At 42.6% G+C, this 25615-nt stretch overlaps 1 protein-coding gene and 1 pseudogene across 1 annotated transcript in view; one reads left to right on the top strand and one right to left on the bottom strand.

Moving 5' to 3' along the window:
- Positions 1 to 25615, top strand: part of Dixdc1 (DIX domain containing 1) — a 76181-nt gene that overhangs the window by 42311 nt on the left and 8255 nt on the right. Inside the window, 10 exon segments of the mRNA XM_040729697.1 lie at positions 1332 to 1421; positions 2656 to 2709; positions 4271 to 4321; positions 6725 to 6829; positions 7236 to 7289; positions 7700 to 7792; positions 7871 to 7942; positions 9066 to 9155; positions 9649 to 9816; positions 10276 to 10342. Of these exon segments, the coding sequence (XP_040585631.1) occupies positions 1332 to 1421; positions 2656 to 2709; positions 4271 to 4321; positions 6725 to 6829; positions 7236 to 7289; positions 7700 to 7792; positions 7871 to 7942; positions 9066 to 9155; positions 9649 to 9816; positions 10276 to 10342 (844 nt within the window).
- On the bottom strand, positions 19432 to 25232 carry LOC121133539 (annotated as a pseudogene).

Below are 25615 nucleotides of genomic sequence, written 5' to 3'. Positions count from 1 at the left end.
TCGATCCCTGGGACCCACATAGGGAAGGGGAGAACGGATTTGTGAAAGTTGTCCCCTGACTTTGCCATGTATCCGTGATTCACATGCACCCACACATAGACGCACAAATATGCACGACACAAAGATGGCTCAGCTGTTAAGTACAGAAGACGTGAGTTCATGTCCCAGTACCCAAGTCAGACAAGGACTGCAACTCCAAATCTAGACTATCCAACGCCCTCTTCCGGTATCCATGGACACTGAACTCATGTGCGCAAACGCACACCAAGACTTTAAAAGTAAAAGTAAATTTTATCAGAGCAAGGTGTTGCATGGAGGCAGAGGTAGATAAATCTCTGTGAGTTTGAGGCCCACCTGGGCTACATAGTGATTTCCAGACCAGCCAGGGCTGCATAGTAAGGTCCTATTGTAATCAATCAACCAATCAATAAATAATAAAAATAAATTTCAAAATAAGTAACATGTAAAAGGGAAGGAATGAGATTACAAACTCTAACTACCATGTTAGGTATGGGTTCTTGGGAGAGGCTGTGTACTAGGGCCCCAAAGCTGAGCTTCAGGGTGTATCTGCCCCCTTTGTACTCACTAATGCACTAATGAAAAACAGCCTGGAGTGGAAATGAGTGAGGCCATCTCTGGAAAGATTTTCTTTCTTCTATTCATGTTGCCTCAGGGGGTGAAATGCAGAATTATTAAAACAAACAAACAAAAAGCAAACCATCCCAAGGCCATGGTTTTCAATGTATTTCAAACAGTTCATTATAATATACATCTCTGAGCCAGGATAATGCCACACTGATTTTAGATCCCCTTTCAGCTGGTAGAGCTGTGTTTGGACAATCCCGAAGGGAAGACTTGTTAGTAGTTCTTCTGAGATAAAGAATCTTCAGAGCAGAGGGTCTGTGTGTATCCAGAAAGATGCAAGTGACCCATGGGGCTTGGGATGTAGCTCAGTTGGTACAGTGCCTTTGTAGTTTGCATGGGGTCCCAGGTTTGATCCTTATCACTTTGTAAACTAGGCATGGTAGCACATGAAAGATAGAGACTGGAGGATCAGAAGTTCAAAGCCATCCTCTGCTGTTGAAAGCCAGCCTGGGATACATGAGACTCTGTTTAAAATTGGGGGAAGGGACCTATAATAGAAGAGACCTATAGAAGGAGCTGTGCATAATCAGGGCCATTGGAAATAGCCAGAGGTTATCATCTGGCTTCCTTCAGAAGTCTGTTACGCTATCTGATGATTTCCATTTGTGGTGAACTTACCAAGCCTGGCTCTAGATTGAACAAGGTGGTAGGGAGTCCAATTTCTTCCTCCATTTGTGTTTATCCAGGCCTTACTACTCAATGGATCCCTACCCGAAGATGAACAGGAAAGACCCTTGGCACTCTGTGAACCAGGAGTCAATCCTGAGGAACAGCTGGTGAGCTCATGTTTGTGGCTGGTTACGAAGCCTGGCTAGTTTCCATTCCTGACCTCACCTTTTTTGAAATACTCTTTCCTGACTCCTGGAGTTTGTCTACCAGTTTTGGTTACTCCTTCCTAGTCTTCATTGATTTACTCAACAGATATCCAGCAAAGGCTGACTCTTTGAGTCAGACCCTGGTCCAAGGTGCTAGAGATATGGCATTGACCAAATATACCTAAGGCCCCATTCCCCTGCAGTTATAGTCCCCTGAAGTGTTTCTTTTCTCTATGGTATGATGCAGATGCACCTCGGTGCCTTGGACCAGTCTTGCACAGTCACTGGGCAGTGTCCTCTGCCTTCTGTGTCTTCACTCACTCTTCGTGTGCTTCTCCTAGATGGATTTCCAACCCACATCTCTCTACAGACTTGTAGAATTGTGCGTGCAACACGCACCTCAGTTTCAGTGGGTCCTCAACTAAGTATTTCTGTCTTCTACATAACCACTGGATCTATTTGTCCTTCTGTATGTTTGTTCGTATTTATTCATTTACTCGGATGCCCCAAAAAGAAACCTAGATATCATACCTGAATTCTTTTTGATCCTCCCCTCACATCCAGTGTCTCTATTTTCATGAGCACTACTTAGTGTGGGACTTTATCCAACATCCTAATAGCTTCCCAACAGGTTTTGCTGAATCTAGATTCTTCTAACCTCTTCTAGTTCCTTTTCAATAAAATTGCAAGAACAATATAAGGATAATTTCATTTTGTCTTCCCTTTGGATAAAAATATTCACTAATGGGACTGAAGAGATGGCTCAGTGATTAAGAGTACCCAGCACCCATGTCAGGTGGTTCCCTATAATCCTAGGGGATCTTTTACCTCTAGTCTCCTAGGCTACTACACCCCTATGCACATGCCCATAGGCAGATACACACAGATACACAGAATACAAATAAATACTTTTCAAAAACAAAAAATTACATTAATTCTCCATTGGCTTCATTGGCCCCTCATGGTCTGGCTCCCATTTCCATTTTCAACTTCATCTTTTCTTCCCTTGACGCCATCTCCTCCCAGTACACACACTTACCCTAAACTTCATTCATATGATTTTATGCCATGCATTTTGGCATATGCTTGCATCAGAGGCCATGTGTTCACAGCACAGAAGTGATTTCTAGTAGGTGCTCAGTGAGCATTTGTTGAATGAATTACAAGTGCATGACCATCTTCGTCTTATATTCAGATCATAATCCGAAGCCGTCTGGATCAGAGTATGGAGGAGAATCAAGACCTCAAGGTAAGATAGGACATGTACATTTTCCCCCTTTGAAAATAATTGTGGGAATATAATGTACCAGCTTTAGGACAATTCTGGGGAGGGAAAGTCATGCAGTGCCGGGGGAGGGGAAGGGTAGCTGAATCTTATCAGTGTTACGTCTTTCTTTGGAGGAGAGAGACACGTCTGAACTGTGTCACAGTGGTAACATCTTTTTTAATCTTAATGCTATATAGTAATTACCTGTGCTACTGGGGTGGTTACCTTTCTGTAAGTTTGAAATATTTCTATATTTCTGCTTCTTTTTTGGTTTTTTTCAAGACAGGGTTTCTCTGTATTGTTTTGGAGCCTGCCCTGGAACTCACTCTGTAGACCAGGCTGGTCTCGAACTCACAGAGATCCTCCTGCCTCTGCTTCCCGAGTGCTGGGATTAAAGGCGTGTGCCACCAGTGCAAGGCTCTATATTTCTTTTTTAACTGAGAGAAAACAATGAGTCTAGATTGGACATGGTGGTATATAAATTAGAGTCTAGCCTGATCTACATACTGAGTTCCAGGCCAATCAAAACTACATAGTCAGAACCTGACTCAAGAGAGGGGGAGGGTGTCAAATATTAGTGTGGTTCTTCTTTTATGAATATTTTCAAGAGTTCTTTTAGTTCAGTACTTTTGTTGTTGTTTTGGGGGTCATCTGCTTGTTTTAATTTTTGAGTTAGTGGCTGGGGCTATAGATCAGTGGTGGAGTGCTTGCCTATTATGGACAAAGTACTAATTTCAACCTCTAATCCCACAATAAAATAAAAAACAACATAAAAAAATTGAGTTCTAAGTGTGTAGCTAGGATGTATAGATCAGTGGTAGAGCACCATGACTCAGCGTATATCCCCATAAGTATGCTTGTGTGCATGCATATACACCCAGGCCTGCATTTTTAATAACTCTTGAGCCCATCTCTTGGAGGACAGGTTAAAACCCAATTTTCGATATGCTAATTATGAATTATTTATGTGACAAAATAGCTAAAGACTCAGGTCTCAATAACAGGCATTGCTTTCCTAAAATCCCTATTTTTATTTGCAGTCATCTATATGGAAATTTAATTACTCAGTTTGCTATTAGAAAACCAAATTCACTTTTGTTTGGACCACAAAGCACAATAGCCCCAGTCCACAAAGAACAAGAGCTCTTTGGAGAATCAGAAGCATGCCAGCCCTTTGTTGAAGTTAAACGAAATCGAAACAGTTATTCAACAACAGCAGGCATATCGCATATTTGAGTGGAGATGTGGATAAAGCTTTCCTGTTGGTGGAGATTGCTGCCATAGAGAGCCTGTGGGGCTGGATGGGGTGTCTTCTCTACCTGGGCAGCTCAGCGATGGGTGCCACAGAGGACAGAGGGGTCTTAGTCTTGTTTCCGAGGGTCAACCTTTACTGCTTTCAGGGCGACATCTGTCTGTGCCTCAGCTGATGGGTTAATCTTCATGGAATGGCCCACTGGGTTTTGTCTTCTTGCTGACAGAATGAGGTAATGCTTATGAAGCAACTCACATGCCACCATCTGATCTCACTATATTTGGTTTGTAGAAAGAGCTGCTGAAATGCAAACAAGAAGCCAGAAACTTGCAGGGGATAAAGGTAAAAGGAAGACATTGAATTCTTTCTTTTTTATTTTATTCTTTTGTAAGCCTCTCTGAGGTAGAGTGAGCTATCAGTTGAGTGTTGAAAGCCGGGTACTCCAGGGACTGTTGGGCTTCGCTAGGAGTCTTTAACAGGCTTGTGCTAGGAGTATAGGGAGGGCTCTGTGGTGGGTAGAGACATGCTGAGGGACACATCTTTGTTTTGCTGAGGCTTATGTCTCGTAGTTGTGACTCATGGTGCTGTCACTCGCCTCTGTGCCACCTTGATTTTCTCTGTGTGAAAGCACTCTTTCAGTTCAGAAGAATGCCCTTTTTAGGAAAAAAGAAAAAGGCGCAGTGTTGGAATGGTTAATAACATTCGAACAGTTTAGAGACACAAAAGGACCGACCAGAAAAGCTCTTCCATCGGCTCTGCTCCACCCCATCACCTCCCATCCAGTCCCACTGCCACCTCAACCAGTTTCGTACCCCTTGAGGCAACTTATCAGTCATCCAGTATGTCTATTTATTGTTTCCTCCCACTTTTCAACCCAAATAATAGTACACTGCAAACACAGCTCGGGGTGGTTTTTGTTTGTTTGTTTGTTTGCTCTATTTTGTTTTTCACTTAGCAGTGTGTTTGGGAGACTGTTCTATGGTAAAGACCATTTTGGGTCTTCTTTATACTTGTGTAATGTTCTTCCTTTAATTTTTTTATATTTATGGGTGTTTTGCCTGTGTGTATCTATGCCACTTGCATGCTTGATAACCAAGGAGGTCAGAAGAGGGTGATGGATCCCCTGGAACTGTGTTACAGGTAGTTGTGAGCCTCCATATGGTTCTGGGAATTGAACTCAGGTCCTTTGGAAGAGCAACCAGTATACTTAACAACTAAGCCATCCCTTTAGCTCTCATAATATTCCTGTTAATATATATTCTTGATTATATATATTTATGTTTAACCAGTCTCCTGTTGGTGGTACTTTAGACTAGCTACTTTGAGGGAGCTATTTGCTGATATATACAATGCTTGAGCTAATAACCTTGAATATGTGCTATTCACCCAAATGGGATTATAACATCTGAGTGTTTATCTAAAGCTCCTACTGTTCCCCTCTTTCTTGCACAAATTTTCATTGACTAACCAAGATTAACTCAGTAACATTTTCCAAAGCATCTTCAGTAACCTCAATGCTTTGAAATGTTTCAAAACAGAAATGTGCCCTTTGGTTAAATAAGTTTAAGAAATTCCCGATAAGCTTAAAGATTCATTGTAAATAATATCACATTGAAGGCTCTTAGAAGGTATAACATAAAGAGATTGTCCTGGGGATGGAGAAGTTGCTCATTGGTTAAGAGAGTTGTTGCTCTTCCAGAGGACCTGACCTCCACTAACAGACACACAGACACACACATGTGCACACTCTGCAAATAAAAATAAAAGCTTTGAAAACTGAAGACACTGCCTCAAAAACATTTAGAATAGCTGATCACAGAAGTTCCTCTTTCCCTAAGTCATCCTCTAACATCTATACCATGGAGTACACTTTGGAAAAATCCTAGGCTACAAATGTCAGGGACATCTTAGATTTCATCTGCCATGTACTGTCCCATCAGCTGGATAATTAAAAATGTGTTCTCTACTGGGCCTGGTACACACTTGTGATCCTACCACTTTGGAGGCTGAGGTAAGAAAACCAGGAATTCAAAACCAGTCTGTACTATCTAGAGCAGTAGTTCTTAACCTGTGGGTCACGACCCCTTTGGGTTGAATGACCCTTTCACAGGACTTGCCTAAGACCATCAGAAATATCAGATATTTACACCTTGATTCATAACAGCAACAAAATTAAGGTTAAGATATGGCAATGAAAGTAATTTTCTGGTTGGGGGGTCACTACAACACGAGGAGCTGTATTAAAGGGTCCCAGCATGAGAAAGGTTGGGAACCACTGTTCTAGGAAATGGGGACTGGACACAGAGAGAAGAAGGTGCTAAGCCAGGTGAAGTATTTATATACTCAAGAGGTAGACAAGAAAACCAGGCCAGCGGAGGAGGATCAAGGTCAGTGTCCTCCAGATTGGATGTGATGGATGTTCAACATGGATCTAGGTCTGTCTATCTCAAAAGCTACCCACTCCTTGTCTGATTAGGACACCATGATCCCAGGGATGAACTCTGGGTGAGGGAAAAGCAGGTTTCTCTCAGTACAACAATGGATGTGATTTTCCTGTAGATGACAGTGTCTTGGGAGAGGAGAGAAAACTCTCTACCCAGGTCCTGGTGGAAAGGTCCTTGTTATTCCTTTCATCCCCCAGTTTGACAGAACTGATGCTAAATACACAGTGAGGAGTTCAGTAAGAAGTACTATCTGGCTGGGTGATGAATTAAGGCTGAATAGTGTGTGTCCTTATTCCCCTAGGATGCCTTGCAGCAGAGGCTGACTCAGCAGGACACATCTGTTCTTCAGCTCAAGCAAGAGCTTCTGAGGGCAAATATGGACAAGGATGAGCTGCACAACCAGAATGTGAGTTCATGTGTGAACAGTGACCTCAGCCCGTTAGTCACATGAGATGCTGCGTGAAGTGCTGTTCAGGCTGCCCTTGTAGTCTCTTTATTTTATTCCTGGGCGCCTACCTTCTGTGTCTATAGTTGTTTTTATTCCCGTGAGACTCATTTCTGGTCTTAAGTCACAGAACCTAAGCCTACAGCGCCCTGGATGGTCCTTGACTTGGCTTGGAGAACACAAAGGCCAAATAGTGTTTTTACCATCTGTGTAAATGATGTGGAGAGCTGGTGTGTGTTTTAGTCCCAGCCTGCCCTCTCTGTGTGTATACTTTAACTGGTGTTAATTCTTGTTACCTCATGGTTGGTTTCCTTAAGGGTTAGTATACAATACCTCCATGCCACTAAGTTCTTTCTGCCCTTCGCAGGTGGATCTGCAAAGGAAGCTCGACGAAAGGAACCGGCTATTAGGAGAATATAAAGTAAGAACTGCCCTCCCAGTGACCTTTTGTGAGTAGCCCGTGTTAGCTGGTGCTCAAAGAGCACTTCCGTTTTCAGCTCTGTCTTCTCTCTGGTAGGAAAACTTTCTGTTAGCTCTGACGTGCAGCTAGCATAGCTTTGGAAAGGAGCATAGCTCGGGATTTGGGAACAGTCGGTGGCAGGCTCACCTCCATCTCAGGAGCAAGAATGGCCCATAGCAGACATTCTCCCCAGCTTGCCTTTCTAAGAATCCTGGCACCGTGTAAGACTGTTAGAGTGTCGAAGCCTTCCAGGTATAGCGGGAGGAAAGCTTGTGTCCCTGAGGCTCTTCTTTTCACAGGCAGCTTGCACAGAGTGAGCCACTTGCTATACTTGTGTTTGCCACACCTCTGAGAGCTTATCTCCCTTGCAGAAAGAGCTGGGCCAGAAGGACCGTCTCCTTCAGCAGCAGCAGGCCAAGTTGGAAGAAGCGCTCCGGAAACTTTCAGATGCCAGCTACCAACAGGTCAGGATACGGTAGTCACTGACCTGCCTGGCCCCTTGGCCTGAGGGAAACACTTTCCTGATTTGATCTGTCTTCCAGGTGGATCTAGAATGGGAGCTAGAGCACAAGGATGTCCTTCTGGCTCACTGCATGAAAAGAGAGGCAGATGAGGTAACCCAGAACTTGGGTTTTCCTTCTCACGTGACATGACCAAGTTTGTTAGGATTCTATAGCGAGGGCATTGAGGGCCACTCTCAGGGCCTGGGTATGTAGCTCAGTGCTGGAACACTTACCTAGTGTGTTCAAGGTTCCAGCTTCACTCTCCAGCACAGAGCAGGCAGGGTGGGGTGGTCCTTAGCATCTAACATTTACAAATGAAATATGAAAACAACAGTGACCCTCTCTGTTATAATGAAGAGTATTAAATTACACATGAGACTGAATACAGTCTTACTAATTCTACTTAGCACAGAGTCAGATTAGAGATACATGTGTTCTAGGCCGGGCAGTGATGGCACAAGCCTTTAATCCCAACACTCAGAAGGCAGAGGCAGGAGGATCTCTGTGTGTTTGAGGCCAGGAGTTCTAGGACAGCCAAGACTACACAGAGAAACCCTGTCTCCAAAAACAAAACAAAATAAAAACCGATAACAACAAAAAAGATACACATGCTCTTGTATTCTTGATTACTTAAAAAGTACTAAAGTGTCTGTGGGCTTCCAGGCCAAGGTCTATCTCATTCATCCTGCATTGGAAATGCCCGCAAAGTGTCAGCTGCAGCCTTGATACAGCAGTGAGGAAAAGAGAGACCACATCTCCACTCATTCTCTAAAAATGTTTTTTCATTTGGGATGTGTGTGTGTGCTCACACGCGTACACACGTGCACTCGCAGGCATGTGCACACATATGTGTGCACACCAGGTCTCATCTTCAACCTGACTGAGGCAGGGTCCCTCGTGAGCTGCATAGTCTAAACTAGCTGACCCATGAGCTTCTGGGGGATTGTCCTGTCTCTAACTCTCACCTCACTGTAGAAGTGTGAGGTTTATATATGTACATTGTTTCATCTGGCTTTTTACATGGGTTCTTGGAATCAAACTCAGGCTGTTTGGCGTGTGGGGCAAACACTTTTACTCACCGAGCCATATCTCCAGCCTCCACACAACACTTCTAATGTAAGTAGTAAACTAGGAAATAGTTACATGCTATATCAGAAGGGAGGAGTGCAAAGAAAAAGATGTCTCGGTTTGCAATTATCCTGTTAACAACTGTCATTTCTTCTTGATGCTCTAGGTGACAAATTACAACAGTCACAACTCTCAACGCAATGGCTTTGTCCTTCCAGTTGTGGGGAGAGGTGCTGCGTCTGTCACCCATAGAGGGGTAGGTTTCTATGACTTGAAAACAAGCTGAAGTGAGAACAGTGCCCAGCCATCACCAGCGGGCTAAGCTTTATGTGCTCTAGGCCTTTGATTCTTGCAACTGATGGTTGTATACAGATGAAGACATTCGGTTACCAAAATTAAAAGTCAGTTTTTAAACTTAAGAGTTCATGGGGACTGGAGAGATGGTTCAGCAGTGAAGAGTACTGACTGGTCTTCTAGAGGTGGAACCACATGGTGGCTCACCACCATCTGTAATGGGACCTGGCACCCTCTCCTGGGCTGCAGGCACACATGCAGACAGAACACTGTATAATAAATAATACATATTTAAAAAAGAAATTAAGTCTTAAAAAAAGAGAGGCAGATTTTCCTCCACAGAACTCAAGCCTCTGCACTAGGAACTTTTCCTTTAGTCCTCTTTAGCCCAGCAGCTGGGGCAGGGATAGATGGGAATATGGCACTGCACCCTCCTACCAGCACTTTCCTTTCAGCCACAGACCAGTGACCTCCAGCTTGTCCGGGATGCTCTCCGCAGCCTGCGTAACAGCTTCAGTGGCCACGATCCTCAGCACCACACCATTGACAGCCTGGAGCAGGGAATCTCTAGCCTCATGGAGCGTCTCCATGTCATGGAATCACAGAAGAAACAAGAAAGGAAGGTAATGATGCTATTTCTTGCTTAGGCAAGCTCCTGGGGTAGCCTGGTCTCATGGGTCTTCCTTTATATGAAGGCAGCAGCAAATAACAACAATAATAATAAATTTATGACCCTGAGGGCTCTAGTTGGGCTTCTTGGGGGCTTCTGTCGCAGTGGAGCTGACTGTTGGATGAGGTATGACATCCAGGGAAGGAATGTGTGGTAACTTGTGCTCAGCAGTTGTGTAGCTGTGTAAGGAATTGTGGTTCTGAGTCCCCAGGATCCCTGCTGCTTATTCTCCTTCCCTCCCTCCAAGAGGAGCTGACTCTGGATGAGAAAACGCATGGGAAGTGTGCTGGAGACTAGAGAGCCTTTTGTAGCTGTGCGTGCTATATAATTTCGTTTCCTTTCCTGTTTTAAATTTTTGGGTAAATCCTTCCATTGATAATAAATAATTCTTGACGTCATTATGACTTTGCAGGTTCGGGGCAGGTCACTCAGAACTCAAGCAAGTAGTGAGTACCGGGCATCCTGGCCCCCTAATTCAAGTAAGTACTCAATACCACTAAGTAAAGGTGTCTGGAATAATAGAATAGAAATTTGGTTTTCTCCTCCTCCTCCTCCTCCTCCTCCTCCCCCTCCTTCTCCCTATCCTCCTCCCCCTCCTCTTTTGGTAGCATTCAGAGTACCTTTCTGTACTGCAGATACTAACTAGCACCCACATAGGGGTGAAAGCTCCATGTAGACACCAGCTTGACTTCTCCACACAGTGCAGGCGATGTCTTCAGCAAGGATGCCTTGCTGTCAGTTTGTGGAGAGCAATCTATAGTCTTGGCAACAGCCTGGGTTATTTGGGGTTTCCCACGGGACCCCTTTGGCCAACAACTCACTTAAATATAACCCAATCCTAGTGTTGGTGGCAAGAGATGTCCAATTGGGACTCTGTCAATTTCATTTAAATTATATTCATAAACGTGTGTATTAGAGAGTTTTTCATATTTGGTGTTCATACTACTCCTCAAATGGTCCTAATTTTAGCTGTCTTTCCCTGTATTCCCTCCCTTGTTGTCCTCTCCCCTCCTCCTCACTTGGTCCTTCCATTCCAGCTCCCCACATCCATCCATAACTATCTAGTCTATTTCCCTTTTCTAAGGAAATCTATCTGCCTCCCCCCAGCCCCTTTCTCTATTCCTAACCTCTGTGGTTGTACGTTTTGTGCCTTGGTTATCGTTGGCATAACAGCTAATATGCATATATAAGGAAATACATACCATATTTGTCTATGCACTGTCTTAGTGTTTCTATTGCTGCAATGAAACACCATGACCAAAAAAGCAAGTTGGAGAGGAAAGGGTTTGTTAGGCTTATACTTCAGCATTGCTGTTCATCATTGAAGGAAGTCAGGACAGAAACTCAAACAGGGAAGGATCCCAGAGTAGTAGCTGATGCAGAGGCCATGGAGGGGAACTGCTTACTGGCTTGCTTTCAACCCACCTTCTTATAAAACCCAGGACCAGCAGCCCAGGGATGGCACCACCCACAATGTGCTTGGCCCTCCCCCACCGTCACTAAATGAGAAAATGCCTTACAGCTGGGTCTCAAGTTTCTCAGCTGAGTGAGGCTCCTTCCTCTGATGACACACAAAACCACCCAGTACAGCACATATTAGTGTATACACACCATATTTGTCTTTCTGGGCCTGGGACGCCTCACTTGGTGATTTTTTTTTCTAGTTCCATCTATTTACCTGTGAATTTCATGATTTCATTCTTTTTAATGGTTGAATAATACTCCATTGTGTAAATGTACCGTATTTTTTAAATCCATTGTTCTGTTGAGGGGCATCTAGGTTGATTCCAATTTCTGACTATTGTAAATGGAGAAACAATGAACATGGTTGAACAAGTGTCCTAGTGGTAGGATGAAGTGTCCTTTGGGTCTATGCCCAAGAATGTTGTAGCTGGGTCTTGAGGTAGATTGATTTCCATCTTCCCGAGGAGCTGCCACACTGATTTCCATGCTGGCTGTGCATGTTTGGTCTCCCCAGCAGCAGGTGAGTGCTTCCCAGACTCCACGTGCTCATCAGCATGACCTGTCACTTCATTGGTTCTAGGATGTAAGATGAAATCTCAAGGTAGTTCTCATGTGCATTTCCCTGATGGTTAAGAATGCTGAACATCTCTTTAAAGTGTTTCTCAGCTGTTGTTTTTATCTAAGTTGTTCTATTACCCATAAATACTCCGGAGTCGAATATTGGGGTGAAAACCTGATAGATCAAAGAATCAGAGGAGGATTGGCCAGGTGACCCCGCAAGTGCCTCTTTCCATGTGTCCCAGATCAAAGAGACCACAAAAATTCTAAGTCCCTCCCTACTCCTTCCTGTGTGTCTTCTCTATCTGTATTCCTGGCTGCTGTATGGCTAATTCTAGTCACGGGCTACTCCCCCGATTCAAGGTTAACTTTATTAACACAGTCTTGGGGAGTCACGTGCAGTCCAATATCCTGTAACACTGAGCCATTTGAATTTTCTCTTTAGAGAATTCTCTGTTTGGATTTGTATCTCATTTGTAGTTGGGTTATTTTCTTGATATCTAATTTTTGTGTTCTTTATATATTTTGGATATTAGTACCCTATCAGATGTGTAGTTAGTAAAAATCTTCTCATACTTTGTAGGCTGCTGTTTGTCCAAGTGATGGTGTCCTTTGCCACACAGAAACTTTTCAGTTTCATGAGGTCCCATCTGTTGTCAATCTTAGTGCCATGCTGCTCGTGTTCTGTTCAGGAAGTCGTCGTTTGTGCCAATGCGTTCGAGGCTCTTCCCCGCCTTCCCTTCTGTCAGGCTCAGTGTACCTGGCTTTATGCTGAGGTCTTTGATCCATTTGGAGCTGAGTTCTGTGCAGGGTGAGCTGTGTGGATCTGTCTGGATTCTTCCACACGCAGCTCTTCACATTGACCACCACCATTTGTTGAAGATGCCGTCTCTTTTCTAATGTGTATTTCTGGCTTTTTTTTTTTTTTATAAAAAATCAGGTGTTCATAGGATGTGGATTTATGTCTGGGTCTTTAATTTGATTCCATCGATCAATGTGTCTGATTTTGTGTCAATTACAAACTTTGTTATTTTCATACTTCCAGTCTCTGGGTCGATTTTTTTGTGTAGTTTCACTTTTATGATTATGAGAAAACAAGAGTCATATTATCTCTAGGATTATGAGGACTCATGACATCACCACCATCAGCCATATGGAGGATGTTGCTGATGTGGGCTGAAATATCTGGAAACTATGCAAAATTCAAAACATTCATGCTGAATAAACCATAAAGATATATATATCACTCTAGTTTCAAATAGCACACACATACACACACACACACACACACACACACACACACACAAATTCTGCTTTTTCTGATTGGCACAAAAACAGACACATTGGTCAATGGAATTCAATATCTTTGGGGACTGTCTTTAATACTTTACGTAGAGTCCAGGTCATTCATTTAAGGCCTGCTAAACTTGCACCACCTAGTGGCCATGAGTAGAAAGTGTGTTTGAACCAGCTCCTGTACAATCATCCATTTTCCTCTGCTTGGTTCAACTAGAAAGCTGCTCCATCTGGCCATTCTCACTGTAGTAGACATTTTGAGTCTTGGTTCAGCAATGTTTGAATTTTATTCTTTTTTTCTTTTACCTAGGCCCATTTTTAAAGAATTCCTACAATTCATATGAAGATCAAATAGCTGACTAGAACAAGTTTTTTTCTTATGTGTACAATTTTGTTTTCCTTTCCCTTCCTACATGTATAAGTGTTTTACCCGCAGTACAACTGTGCACCACTCGGGTGACTAGTGCCTGTGGAAGCCAGGAGAGGGCATTCATTCCCCTGGAACTGGAGTTAAAGTTGTGAGCCACCTTGTGAGTTTTGGGAATTGAATGCAGGTTCCCCAAGGAGCAGTCAATGCTCTTAACTATAGAGCTATTTCTCCAGTGAATGTGTAGAGTTTCTGAAACCATAAAAAAGCTGGGAATGGTAGCACATGCCTATTGGGAGCTTGAAGCAGAAGACTGTAAACTTGAGACCAACTATAGTGAGTACCAACTGAACAAAAAGTTAAATTGTTTCAAAGGACTTCTGAAAAAAAGATTCTGAAGTTAATTTTTGAGCTAAAATAATTGGTTTCCCTCTTAGCATCATCATCTCACTCAAGGAAATGTTACGATCAGAAATTTGGGACTATTTGCTCTATAAAAATTTGCACATTTCATACTTGTATAAATATTTTAAGGGTTTTACTCTGTGTTTTGTTTAATTTGTTTTGTTTATTGAGACAGAGTCTCATGTAAACCAGGCTAACTTCGAACTAGCTATCTAGAATGTGACCTTGAATTCCTGATTCTCCTTTACTTCCCAGGTGCCAGGATTACTGTTGTATATGTAGACCAGTTAGTGTTCTCAATCTTCCTAATTCTATGACCCTTTAATACAGTTCCTCATGTTGTAGTGGCCCAACCATAAAATTATTTTCATTGCTACTTCGTAGCTGCAATTTTGCTACTGTTATGAATCATAATATAAATATCTGATATGTGGATGGTCTCAGGTGGCCCCTGTAGAAGCCCCCAACGGGGTCATGACCCATAGATTGAGAACCACTGGTATAGACCTATGTAGACCAAGCTGGCCTCAAACTCAGAGAGATCTTCCTGCCTCTACCTCCTAATTGCTGGAGTTAAAGCTATGTACCACCATGCATCATTAGAGTTTTAGAATTATCCTCTTGGACACCTTTTCAAGGTTAGCATGAACTGCCAATGTAGAAGTTCTAAATTCTTGAAAAAAATTTTCGAAACAATAAACTACTTCCTCCCTATACCAATTCCTTCATGCATATATAGTACTATTCAACTTAGTTCACAGTGGGCTTGTGTATTAACCAGAACTTCCAGGGGCACCCATTTTCACAAACAGGCCAGCATGTCCCCTCATTTCATCAAATCTAAAAACCTCTGTAACTGTGGAGGCCCTTTATTTATTCATTCATTCATTCATTCATTCATTCATTTGTTTATTTCTTTTGGTTTTTAGAGACAGAGTTTCTCTGTATTCCTTTGGAGGCTGTCCTGGAACTCGCTCTGTAGACCAGGCTGGCCTCGAACTCACAGAGATCTGCCTGCCTCTGCCTCCCAAGTGCTGGGATTAAAGGCATGGGCCACCAACACCTGGCCTGTGGAAACCCTTTAACTACAGACTTCTGAGCAGGTCTATATTTACTCTTTCCTTTTTTTTTTTAAATACCGATTATTTATTTATTTATTTAGTGTGTGTGTGCGTGTGCACACTCTCTCTGGTTGTGTCTTTCCTTTACCACCAAATCCAGTTCATTCTTACTCTACTCAATTATTCCTTGTATCCTCACTGTTGAGTTGTAGGTGACCTTCTCATTATGTAGTCAAGTGGTTGTGTCTCAAGCCTTGCCTTCCATTGTCTTTTCAAATGCTTTTAAACACTCTGGAGCAGTCTGATGGAAACAGTCCCCACCATCAGGCCCAGTGCTGAGCAGTGATGTCCCGATGCTGGAGCACTGAGCACCCCTGTAGTTCCACCAAAGTGAGCCTGTGCAGGTGCGGACAGGAGCAAGGCAGACTTGCTGCTGCTTTCATTGAAGTCTGCTGAACTAGAGTTTTCCTTGTATTCCCCGAATGCTAATTCTGAACTCCCCCTCTTCCTAGCCCTTGGCTGCCCTGCGATGCCATTTGAGGCCTCGTTCCAGACCTAGACTGTTTTATAGCCTCTTTAGGTTTACTTTTACATTCCATGTGGCTTCAAGCATTCTTGTATGTGGATTAGTTTTGCAATTTTATTCTAATCCCAGTGCTTTTCTGAGCTTCAAGGGTATGTATTTGAATGTCAATGAGATGTTCCTCTTCGTAATTAAGGCACTTGAAATTCATTCCTCAAACTAAATGTAAACTAAGAGAGGAAAAACAGAGGCTATAAAGTCAGACAGTGCAATCTTGGGGCTGCCAGTCCCCAGTGTGTGTCTGTAGACAAGAATGTTAACCAGTGGCACTTGGTCTGTGTTTCTTGATTATCAAATTGAAATAATCTTGAAAGATTTGACCATTAAATGAGACTTCACCTGAAACCCACTGGCAAAATATGGGGCACACCAGATACGTGAGGCAGTGGCACTGGGATTGCAGAGTTTAGAGCTGCCCAGGTGCTGGGAACTGAGCTTGTATATGCTTTAAGAGCTTGCACTATCTCTCCTGTCCCTTACTTCAGATTTTAAAAGTAACAACAGTAAAGTTACTGCAATAAAATTAAGAGTTCATTTATAAACCCATATAAACCCACACACACACACACACACACATTTGACTTGGGATAAGTGGATTTCCAACAACATGGGATCCCAACCCTATTACCATGTGCATGTAAAAGGTAGATCTATACAACTTCTAGAAAAGGAGAAGTATACTTTTGGATGTGGCAATGGGTTTCTAGGTAGGACATCAAAAGCACGAGCAGCTAAAAATAATGGAAAGCTGTAGTTGGTTATTTCTTTGCCCTTATTGCTATCACCCAGCTTCTAAATAAATACATACGAAGGCTTATTCTTTTTATGAATGCCTGGCCTTAGCTTATCCCATCTATCTTTGCCTCTGAGCTTTTATCTTTTCTGTATACTTTTCTTCTTACTCCGTGGCTTGCTGTGTAGCTGGGTGGCTGGGCCCTGATGTCCTCTCTTCTCCCTTTCTTGTACCTCAGGCTCCCTTCCCAGCTTTCTCCTATTCATTCTCTCTGCCTGCCAGCTCCACCTGCCCTGTCTCCTGCCTCACTATTGGTTGTTCGGCTCTTTATTAGACCAATCGGGTGTCTCAGACAGGCAGAGTAACACAGCTTCACAGAGTTAAACAAATGCAACACATCTTTGCACCATTAAACAAATGTTCCACAGCATAAACAAATATAACACATCTTAAATTAATATTCCACAACAGGAAGTAACAAGTGTTAACAAAAGATGTGGAGAAAAATGGAAGTCTTCTGTGTTGCTTTGAGGTTATAAAAAGATGCAGCCACTGAGGAAACAGTTTTCCAAAAAGCTAAACATATCATTACCACAGAAAGCTACAGGTATATACCCCAAAGAATTGAAAACAAATGTTCAAAACCAAAAATCAACACAAATGTCTGTCAGCTGAGAAGTGATCCTGTTCAGCTCTAGAAAGGGATAAAGAGCTGATTCACAATAGAATGCGAGTGAGCTCTGAAGACACGGGATGCTGAGTACAAGATGGCAGACCTAAAGGATAGTTCACTCGCTAAGTGCCTGCCCCACAAGTGAGACCCTGCGCTCAAACCCCAGCACCTGTGTAAGAAGCTGGGCATGTTGACAGGCTCCTGTGATTTAAGTGCTGAGGAGGCAGAGACAGGCAGTCACTGGAGCTCTCTGGCCACTGAGTCTCAACCAATCTGGAGCTCCAGGTTCAGTGAGAGACCCTGTCTCAGAAAGTATGGCAGCAACTGATTGAGGAAGACATCTGACACCACAAGGTCAAAAGATATTTTTAAAAGACCCAAAATGATATATATTGCATTTGTATATTTATATGAAATTTCATGAACAAGCAAATTATTAGGGAGAAAGGAGGTTGGGTTAAGCACATGCCAGGATCAAGAAGGAAGGAGAAATCGTAAATGACTACTTTTTACAAAAGAGTTTTTTATTACATTTGTTTACTTATACTGTGTGTATGTGGGCACAGGGCAGCTTATGGGAGTCAGTTCTCTCTTTCCACCATATGAATTCTGGGGATGGAACTTGAGTCACCAGCCTTGAGAAAGCACCTTCACCCCCCAAGCCGTCTTGCTGACCATGCGAATGTTTGCTTTCTCAGTTCAGGGTTCTTTCAGGGGTGGTGACAGAGTCTGGGGCTAGACAGTGGTGAATGTTTGCACAGTATTGTGGATGTGCTGTCACTGAATTTCACACCTTGAAATGGTGAATTTTATCACATATGAATTGTTTCAACTCTTAAAATATGATCTTCTTGAAATAGTATAATTCTGACTTCTGCCTAGTATAGGAAGCTAGAGCCTTCTACATTAATAGCAAGAGAAAGTTGACTAGCCTAAAAAGTCCCAAATTTTGAGCCCACCTGAGAGCTGAGGCCATAGGGAAACCAGCGAGTCTGGAACACGAGCAGGAGGCTCCTGGGAGCAAAAGGATGCTAGCACCAGCTTGTGTGTGGTGAAGCCAGGAAGGGTGAAGGGACACTGTGCCACAGATAAGAATGTTGCTAATATTTCCCTGCATTACTAAAGGCTGAGCAGAGAACCCCAGGTGCCAAGGTAATAAGAGTTTATAGACACTTTCCCATGGACTTCTGTTCCATGCATAAAAAAATGTTTGTTTGTGGGGAGAGTCAAAAGAAAACATCCCCTGTTGGTGCAGACCCAGAGGACAGAAGCACTTCTGCTGCAAAAACACAAAGCCCTATCTGGACCATTGTCCATTGTGGAACAAAAGACACCCACAGAGAGCGAACTCTCCCCACCCACCTCAGCACCAGGCAAAGGCGAAGATCTATTACAGCCATGGGGAGGCGAACAGTCTCCCATCATGAAGCAGGGCCAGGACACTTGTAGGCTCAGGTCTTTAGAAGTTGTCTGTTCCTGGGGCAGAAGTAGACTGAGCGACAGGTGTGGCGCAGAGCTAACAGAAGTCTCCCTCATCTACACCGTGAGGCACAAACAGCAGGAAAGTCTACAGCTGAACCCTCCAGGAAGCCAGCTCTTCCTCCCAAGAGACATCTGGAGGAACATAAAGATGGGAGTGTTCTAAGATAACCTTAGCCCCAACCTCAATTCCAGAAATGTTTTCACCCCTCCCTCTCTCTCGGAGATAAAGTCACAGTGTGATCAAACTCATGACCTCCTGCCTTAGCCTCCTGAGTGCTGGGATATCTACTGCCTTAACACAGGATGTCTAATGTTCATAAAGAAAATTATGAGGACCAGCTGGACAGTGTGGCACACACCTTTAATCCCAAAACTCAGAGGCAGAGAAAGGTAGATCTCTGAGTTCGAGGCCAGCCCGATCTACAGATGGAATTCCAGAACAGCCAGGGCTACACAGAGAACCCTGTCTACAAAAACCAACCAACCAAAAACAAAACAAAACAAAAGCAATGAGGCCTACATGGTAGAAGGAGAGAACTGACTTCTTCAAGTTGCGCTCTGACTTCAGCATGTGTATTTACCATGCTTCCATCGCCCCCCACAGGAAAAAAAAATGTTTAATTAAGAGACATTCTCAAAAGCAAGGGAAAAAAGCCAGTAAGAACCAGATCAGTCAACAGAACCAAACCTAAGTGTGATAAGGATGTTGGAACCATGAGGCCAGGAATTATAAATAACAGATTAATATGTTCAGAGTTGTGATAAAAATATGCAGTGAGGCATTTTAGTAATGAAACTATAGCAGGTCTTTCTTCCAAAATAATGACAGGGAGATTTCTGTCTTTCTCTCTTTCTTCCTCCCTCCCTCCCCCCTCCCTTTCTTTCTTTTGCTACACAAAGTCCTGTTTTATTTTTCCAAGGTGTTTGTCTTTATGAAGCCACCTCTTTACATAGGCTTTGGTGGAGGTTGTGGTGCAGCACCAGCGGGTCTAAATTGTAGTGGGGGTGTTCGGTCTTTCCACCTTCACAAGATCGATTCCGGACTACTTTGCTATGAATAGCACAGCTCTCACACAGTAATGCAGCTTGACATAGAGTTTGGGAAGTACATAAGCGTCAAAGACGCTCGCTTCGGATATGTCCCTGACAGCAGCGGCCTCTACAATGTTCCAAATGATGAACTTCTTAATGGCCTTGTCCTTGGGCATGCACCAGGCGCAGTTCCTGCAGCGAATTGGTTGCACCTGGCCCCAGCCTTTTTTGGCGTGCCCCTTGATTTGTCTTTTTTTGGTTATCTTGGATCCAAGACCTGAAAGAGCAACATTTCTTATTAAGTATAAAAGGTTGGCCTTAGGTTAGACTTGTTTCCAACTAGTTCTTAAAACTTAAACTAACCCATTTATAGTAATCTACTTTCTTGCTACAGGGCTCTACCTCTCCTCAACACCCTATGTCTGACTTCCTCCACATCTGGCTGGTGAATCTTCCTGGCCTCTGACTCTTTCCACTAGTTCCTATCTCTCCCTGGAAGTCCCGCCTGTTGTCTCCTGCCTAAATTGGCCATTCAGCTCTTTATTAAACCAATGAGAAGTTGCCTTATGTGGGAGAGGTTTAAAAGAGATACATCTTCATACAGTGTACAAAAAGTTTATCCTAACATTTCTCCCTTTTAGTCCAATAAAAGGCTCTTTCTCTAACATCAATAAACTATATACAATAAGAACAATTATCAGGTAAGAATTACATTCACAATTTCCAATCCATTTATAATTGGCAACTTTGGAGAAAGTATTATCTATCCTGTCTTGGTGAGTCCAAAGTTTTATACCTAAATTGCTTTCTATCATAACTTGTATTACCATCCTAAAAATACCTTTTTAGACCTTAAAGCATTTTCTTAGATAAACAACTTAAACTTTTATGTCTCTCACCCTTTACTAACTTATATCTCTTTTGTGTGAGTTGCTGTTTTGTGGTTGTTGTTGTTGTTGTTTTTTGTTGTTGTTGTTTTGTTTTGTTTTTTGAGACAGGGTTTCTTTGTAACTTTGGAACCTGTCCTGGAACTTGCTCTGTAGACCTGTAACTTGCTCTGTAGACCAGGCTAGCCTCAGACTCACAGAGATCCACCTGCCTCTGCCTCCCAAGTGGTGGGATTAAAGATGTGTGCCACCACCACCTGACTTTTGTGAGTTTCTTTTCTGAATTTGGTAACAAGGAAAATTGTAAAACCATAACAATCTTCAGCCCCATCAGAGTGCTGAGGAGGATAAAATATTACCTGAGTAAACAGGAAGTGCAGGGCAAGCAACTTCCAAAACTATAGCAATGACAGAGACAGCTGGATCCCTGAACAGTCATCCAAGGTTCCTCTATAATGTTGGGGCATCTATCTTCAGCTTACAGGCCTAGAATATCTGACGGACTTCCCTGTAATGCAGGAATTTTGAAGAACTGGCCTACCTTGTCTTGGCAAAGTTCAGCAGTCAACTTCTTTGTGTCTTGCTTGTCCAGTTTGGATAGCAGTTGAGGCAAGGGAAGTTTCTTGCCCAGTGACTAGCTTTGCCACATTTAAAACAAACTCCACATGGGTTCTTCCATGCACATCATCTTTTTTTGGAGTAAATTGGTACTGCCAGGAGCAGATGCGTGTCACTGTCATGAAATGCCATATTATTACATCTCTGAAGTATTTGAAGACTACCTATCTGTCTAATATATCTCTGTTTAACCTTGAAAACATATACACAAGGCTAAATAAAGCTTTTTTCTGTCTACGTCTAAACCCTTACTATTGGCACAAAATTATATCTTAATTATCCTAAACAATTTGTAATAGTACCTTTCAAGGATTTGAACTTTACATTTTAAATGAGTTGCACAGGTATAATACCTTGAACAAGAGTAGAAACACCCCCCCACATATATATATATATATATATATATTATGTTGCAACAAAAATAGCCTTAAATTTGTATCAATATATAAAAACCCATACCAATGTAAAATATTTAAAACTAGTAGTTGCTATTTAGTTTAAAAGTAGATTCAATAATCTATCCTTTTATCCTATCATTTCTATATCCCCCTTTTCTTTCTTTTCATTCCCCTTCCCCTTTTTCCCCAACACTAGATAGGAGAGAGAGAGAAGGCTAGAGGAAATAAAAAGAAAGAAGCAAAAAAGAAACAAGTAAAAAAGGAAGCCCCTGAATCTAACCTCCTTTGCTTAGTTTCCTTCCTAACTATGACCAATAACAACTTGCATTCAACCCCCTAAATGACGACAAAAATTCCTAACTCATCAAACAACCAAAAACCACCCATCCCACCTCTTGTGAATGTGGGTGTTGTGTTCTTAAAATTGCTTCCTACTGTCTGTGGGTGATTATATCTTTAAGGGAACCTGAGAAAATTAGTATAATGGTCAAATCCTGGGAGAGCTACCTGTATCATTTATTGTCCAGTCTCTGAGTTATGGGAAAGTGCAGTCCTGGCTGAAGTTGTCTGTGAGGCTGTACAATCTTAGCTAGCTGCTTTGAACTTGTCCTGGATGCAGATTTTTGAGAACATGGCAATGGAGGCATTCTGTGAGGCTGGATCAGCTGGGCTACCTGTCTTCATTGATATCTGGTCCTTTTGTTCTGAAAACATGCAAGTTTTTAAAGGTAACATACATACCTGCATTAACACAAGTATGGAATGTATAGTGTGCACACGTCAGCTAAAGATTTTTCTATTCTATGTTTGAGCAGGAAAAATGCATCTGTTAACTTTATAAGTCTGTTTGGACTGCATAACCAAATTGTCATGAGGACTCTGTAGCCAACAAGATTTGCTATGTCTCATTCAACTCAGAGTTGTTCCCATGTAGAGGGATCAGCCTATACAGCACCTGTCTTGTAGTTTTTGTTTCATCCTTCATGTCTGCAGCCAAAATTTTCAGGAGGTTTCTCCAGGTCAAATCTGATCTTTATTAATTTTGAAGGAATCTATAGCTTTTTGTTTCCTTTGGAAACAAGGGTATAACCTCTCCCCCAATGCAACATATTTCCTGACTTCCATTTTGAAGATAAGACATTGTTAAAATATATAGGCTGGTTTAATTCAGCAGCTTTTTTTCCATAATCCAATGTCTTTAGTAGCTTTTGTTATTTGTTTATTAGCATTTAAAATTTTAAAGTTAATAATAGGGTTCTGTGTTATGGTATTTCCTATCCTTGTGTGACTTTTTTATATTATTTTTTCTCTTTAAAGACTTTATTATTTTAAACTGTTTTTTTCTATGACTGTCTATATACATTTTCTTTTCTTTTTAGCACTTAAGTACATTTTAAAGTATACTGTACCTGTTCAGAGGTTTTCTCAGTCTGGACATGACTTTCTGGGCTTTCTGAATATCTATAGCTTCCTCTGACCACATGAACCAAGCCTTAAAGGGCCAGACTACCCCTGTACATCTATGGGCTCTTTCAGAGGCTCCACTTAACACATGGCGCTGGCGACTGGCTCCATCCCCCTGGGTTCATCCAGCAGGCTACCCCACCAGTCCTGGGCTGCAGCCCTTGCTTGCTCTTCTGTGAGAACCAAACCTTAGACCCATAGGCAGTGGCCAGGAGCCACGCCTACCTGCCTTGGGATGTTGCTGGGCCTGTAGGCATTTCTTTCTATTTTCCTGCTGATGCTGAGTAATTTGAAAGTGAGATAGGTGCTCCATTGCACAGTAGGGCCTCTTAAAGAAGCTGTGTCTTTCACAGAATTCCTCTCTCTCCCTAGAAATCCCATCTATCCTCTCCTGCCTAGCTATTGGCCACTTAATTCTTTATTAAACAATCAGAAGGTGCCTTAGGCAGGTGAGGGAGGACAGAGACACATCTTCACACAGTGTACAAAAAGATTATCCCAACATGAGACAGAAGTTATAAGGAATAAACTAGAGCGGTTAAGATAAAAAAAAAAACAGATAACTATGAAGATGGTGCCAACATAGGCCTCAGTAGACTCAACACATAAAGAATCCAGAAACTTGGGCTGGAGAGATGGCTCAGCCGTTAAAGGCTAGGCTCACAACCAAAATTATAAGAATCCAGAAACTTAAAAATATGGTGACAGAAATTAGTGAAATTTCAACATAAAGAGAAAAGGAATGTGGGACAGAAAAGAAACACAACTCAAGCAGAGTAGATCAGACTAAGACGTGTGAGACTGGCATCACTGGAGGAGAAGAGTAAGAATAGGACAGAAACAGTTTTTGAATAGCTAATCCTATTGCCACACACATCTATAGGAAGCTGAGGCAGGAGGATGGTGAATTTGAGGCTAGCTGGGGCAGTTTGTGGGAAGCATAACAGTAATTGACAGATACCTAGTTTGGTGGGAAAAATATATAACTTTGGAGTAAAACAAGAAACTGGGCTGAGAATGTGGCTCACTTGGTAGAATGCTTGCCTAGCATGCCTGAGGCCATGGGTTTGATCCCTAGCTTTGCATAAACTGGGTGTGGTGCATGCCTGTAATCCCAGGACTGGAGAGGTGGAGGCAGGAGAATCAGAAGTTCAGGGTAGTCTTTGACTGTACAGCAAGTTGGAGGCCAGCCTAAGCTGCATGAGACTCCGTCTACAATAATAATTAAAAAAGACTCATAACATTTGGTCAGGTCTTCTCTTTTTTAATGTGTGCAGATGTTTTGCCTACATGTATGTCTGCATATCATATGTCTGCCTTTTGATCATGGAGGTCAAAGAGGCCATTGGATCCCCTGGAACTGGAGTTACAGGCAGCTGTTAGCCACCATGTGGGTTCTGGGAACAAAGCCCATGTCTGCAAGAGCAAGTGGTCTTAACCACTGAGCCATCTCTCCAGCCACTGATCAGATCTTTTCCCTGCCAGCCACTCCTGGCAGGGGTAGCTGGAATATAGAAGAGATCCACCAGCAACTGGAAGAACAAAGGGCAGTCCTAACGTCTGCAGACTTTCCAGGGGGAAGCATCTCTGCCAAGATGGGGGGGGGGGTCACTGAGCTTAGCAGGTTAGAGGGTTCTACACGAAGTTTTTCATAGCAAAATTTACAAATTCGATCCTTTTGCCACCCTCTGCTTTGGGACTGGGACATGCTAAGGATCTCACAGCTTAAGGAAGGAACTAGAAGGATTATAAAGCATGGCTGGTTCACTCTACCAGGGTAGTTTTTCTGAGCAGTCTCCATGACAATGAAGAAAGCAGCTTAACATGTTTTAAATGGTGAGAATTACATTAAATTTTTGTTTGTTTGTTTTAAGACAGGGTCTCACTATGTAGCGCTGGCTGGCCTAGAACTTGCTATATAGACCAGGCCTCAAACTCAGAGAAGTGCATCTGCTTCTGCCTGCCCAGTGCTAGGATTAAAACTATGCTCAATATTCAGCTTTTTAAGTTTAGGCTTATGATTCATTTAGAGTTATTTTTTCTATATAGTGTGAGGCATGGATCAAAACTCACTTTTATTCTTTTTTAGTGGGTCTTTAATCCTCTAGTGCTATTTTTGTTGTTTGAGACAGGGACTCACTGTGTAGACCTGGATATCTTGAACTCACAGAAGTCTGCCTGTCATTGCCTCCCAGGTGGTGGAATTAAAGGTGTATACCACCATGCCTAGCTCTATATTTTATGTGTGTTTGCCTGCATGTATGCATACCATATGGATGCAGTGCCTCTGGAGACCAGAAGAGGGCATCAGAACCCCGTGGAACAGGAACAAGGATACGAATGGCCATGTGGCCATGTGGGTTATGGGAACCTGGGTCCCTTGCGAGAGTGTTCTTAACCACTGAGCAACTCTTATTTTTAGCACATATTTCTGGCTTTTTATTGAATTTTAAGGTGTTTGTAAATGCAAAATCTCTCTATATATATTCATATAAATAGGGAAACTTCATGAAAAAGTCTATTGGCAATGTAATGATTAAAAATAGCAAAGTCCAGAGATCCTTCTTCATGAGGGTGTTTGGGGTTTAGCATGCATATTTTTTCTTGGATCTCCTCCTGCTTCCTGGTCCTCCTCCCTTCTCCTCTGCCTTCCCCTCTGACACTGATGACTCTGAGTTGTGCTTTAGGTGGAGGGTGACAATGCAGAGTGCCAGAAGCATAGTGAAATTGT

This window comes from Mesocricetus auratus, unplaced genomic scaffold (genome assembly GCF_017639785.1).
Source record: "Mesocricetus auratus isolate SY011 unplaced genomic scaffold, BCM_Maur_2.0 Super-Scaffold_100022, whole genome shotgun sequence".
Taxonomy (NCBI): domain Eukaryota; kingdom Metazoa; phylum Chordata; class Mammalia; order Rodentia; family Cricetidae; genus Mesocricetus; species Mesocricetus auratus.
This window is presented reverse-complemented; position numbering and strand designations above follow the sequence as displayed.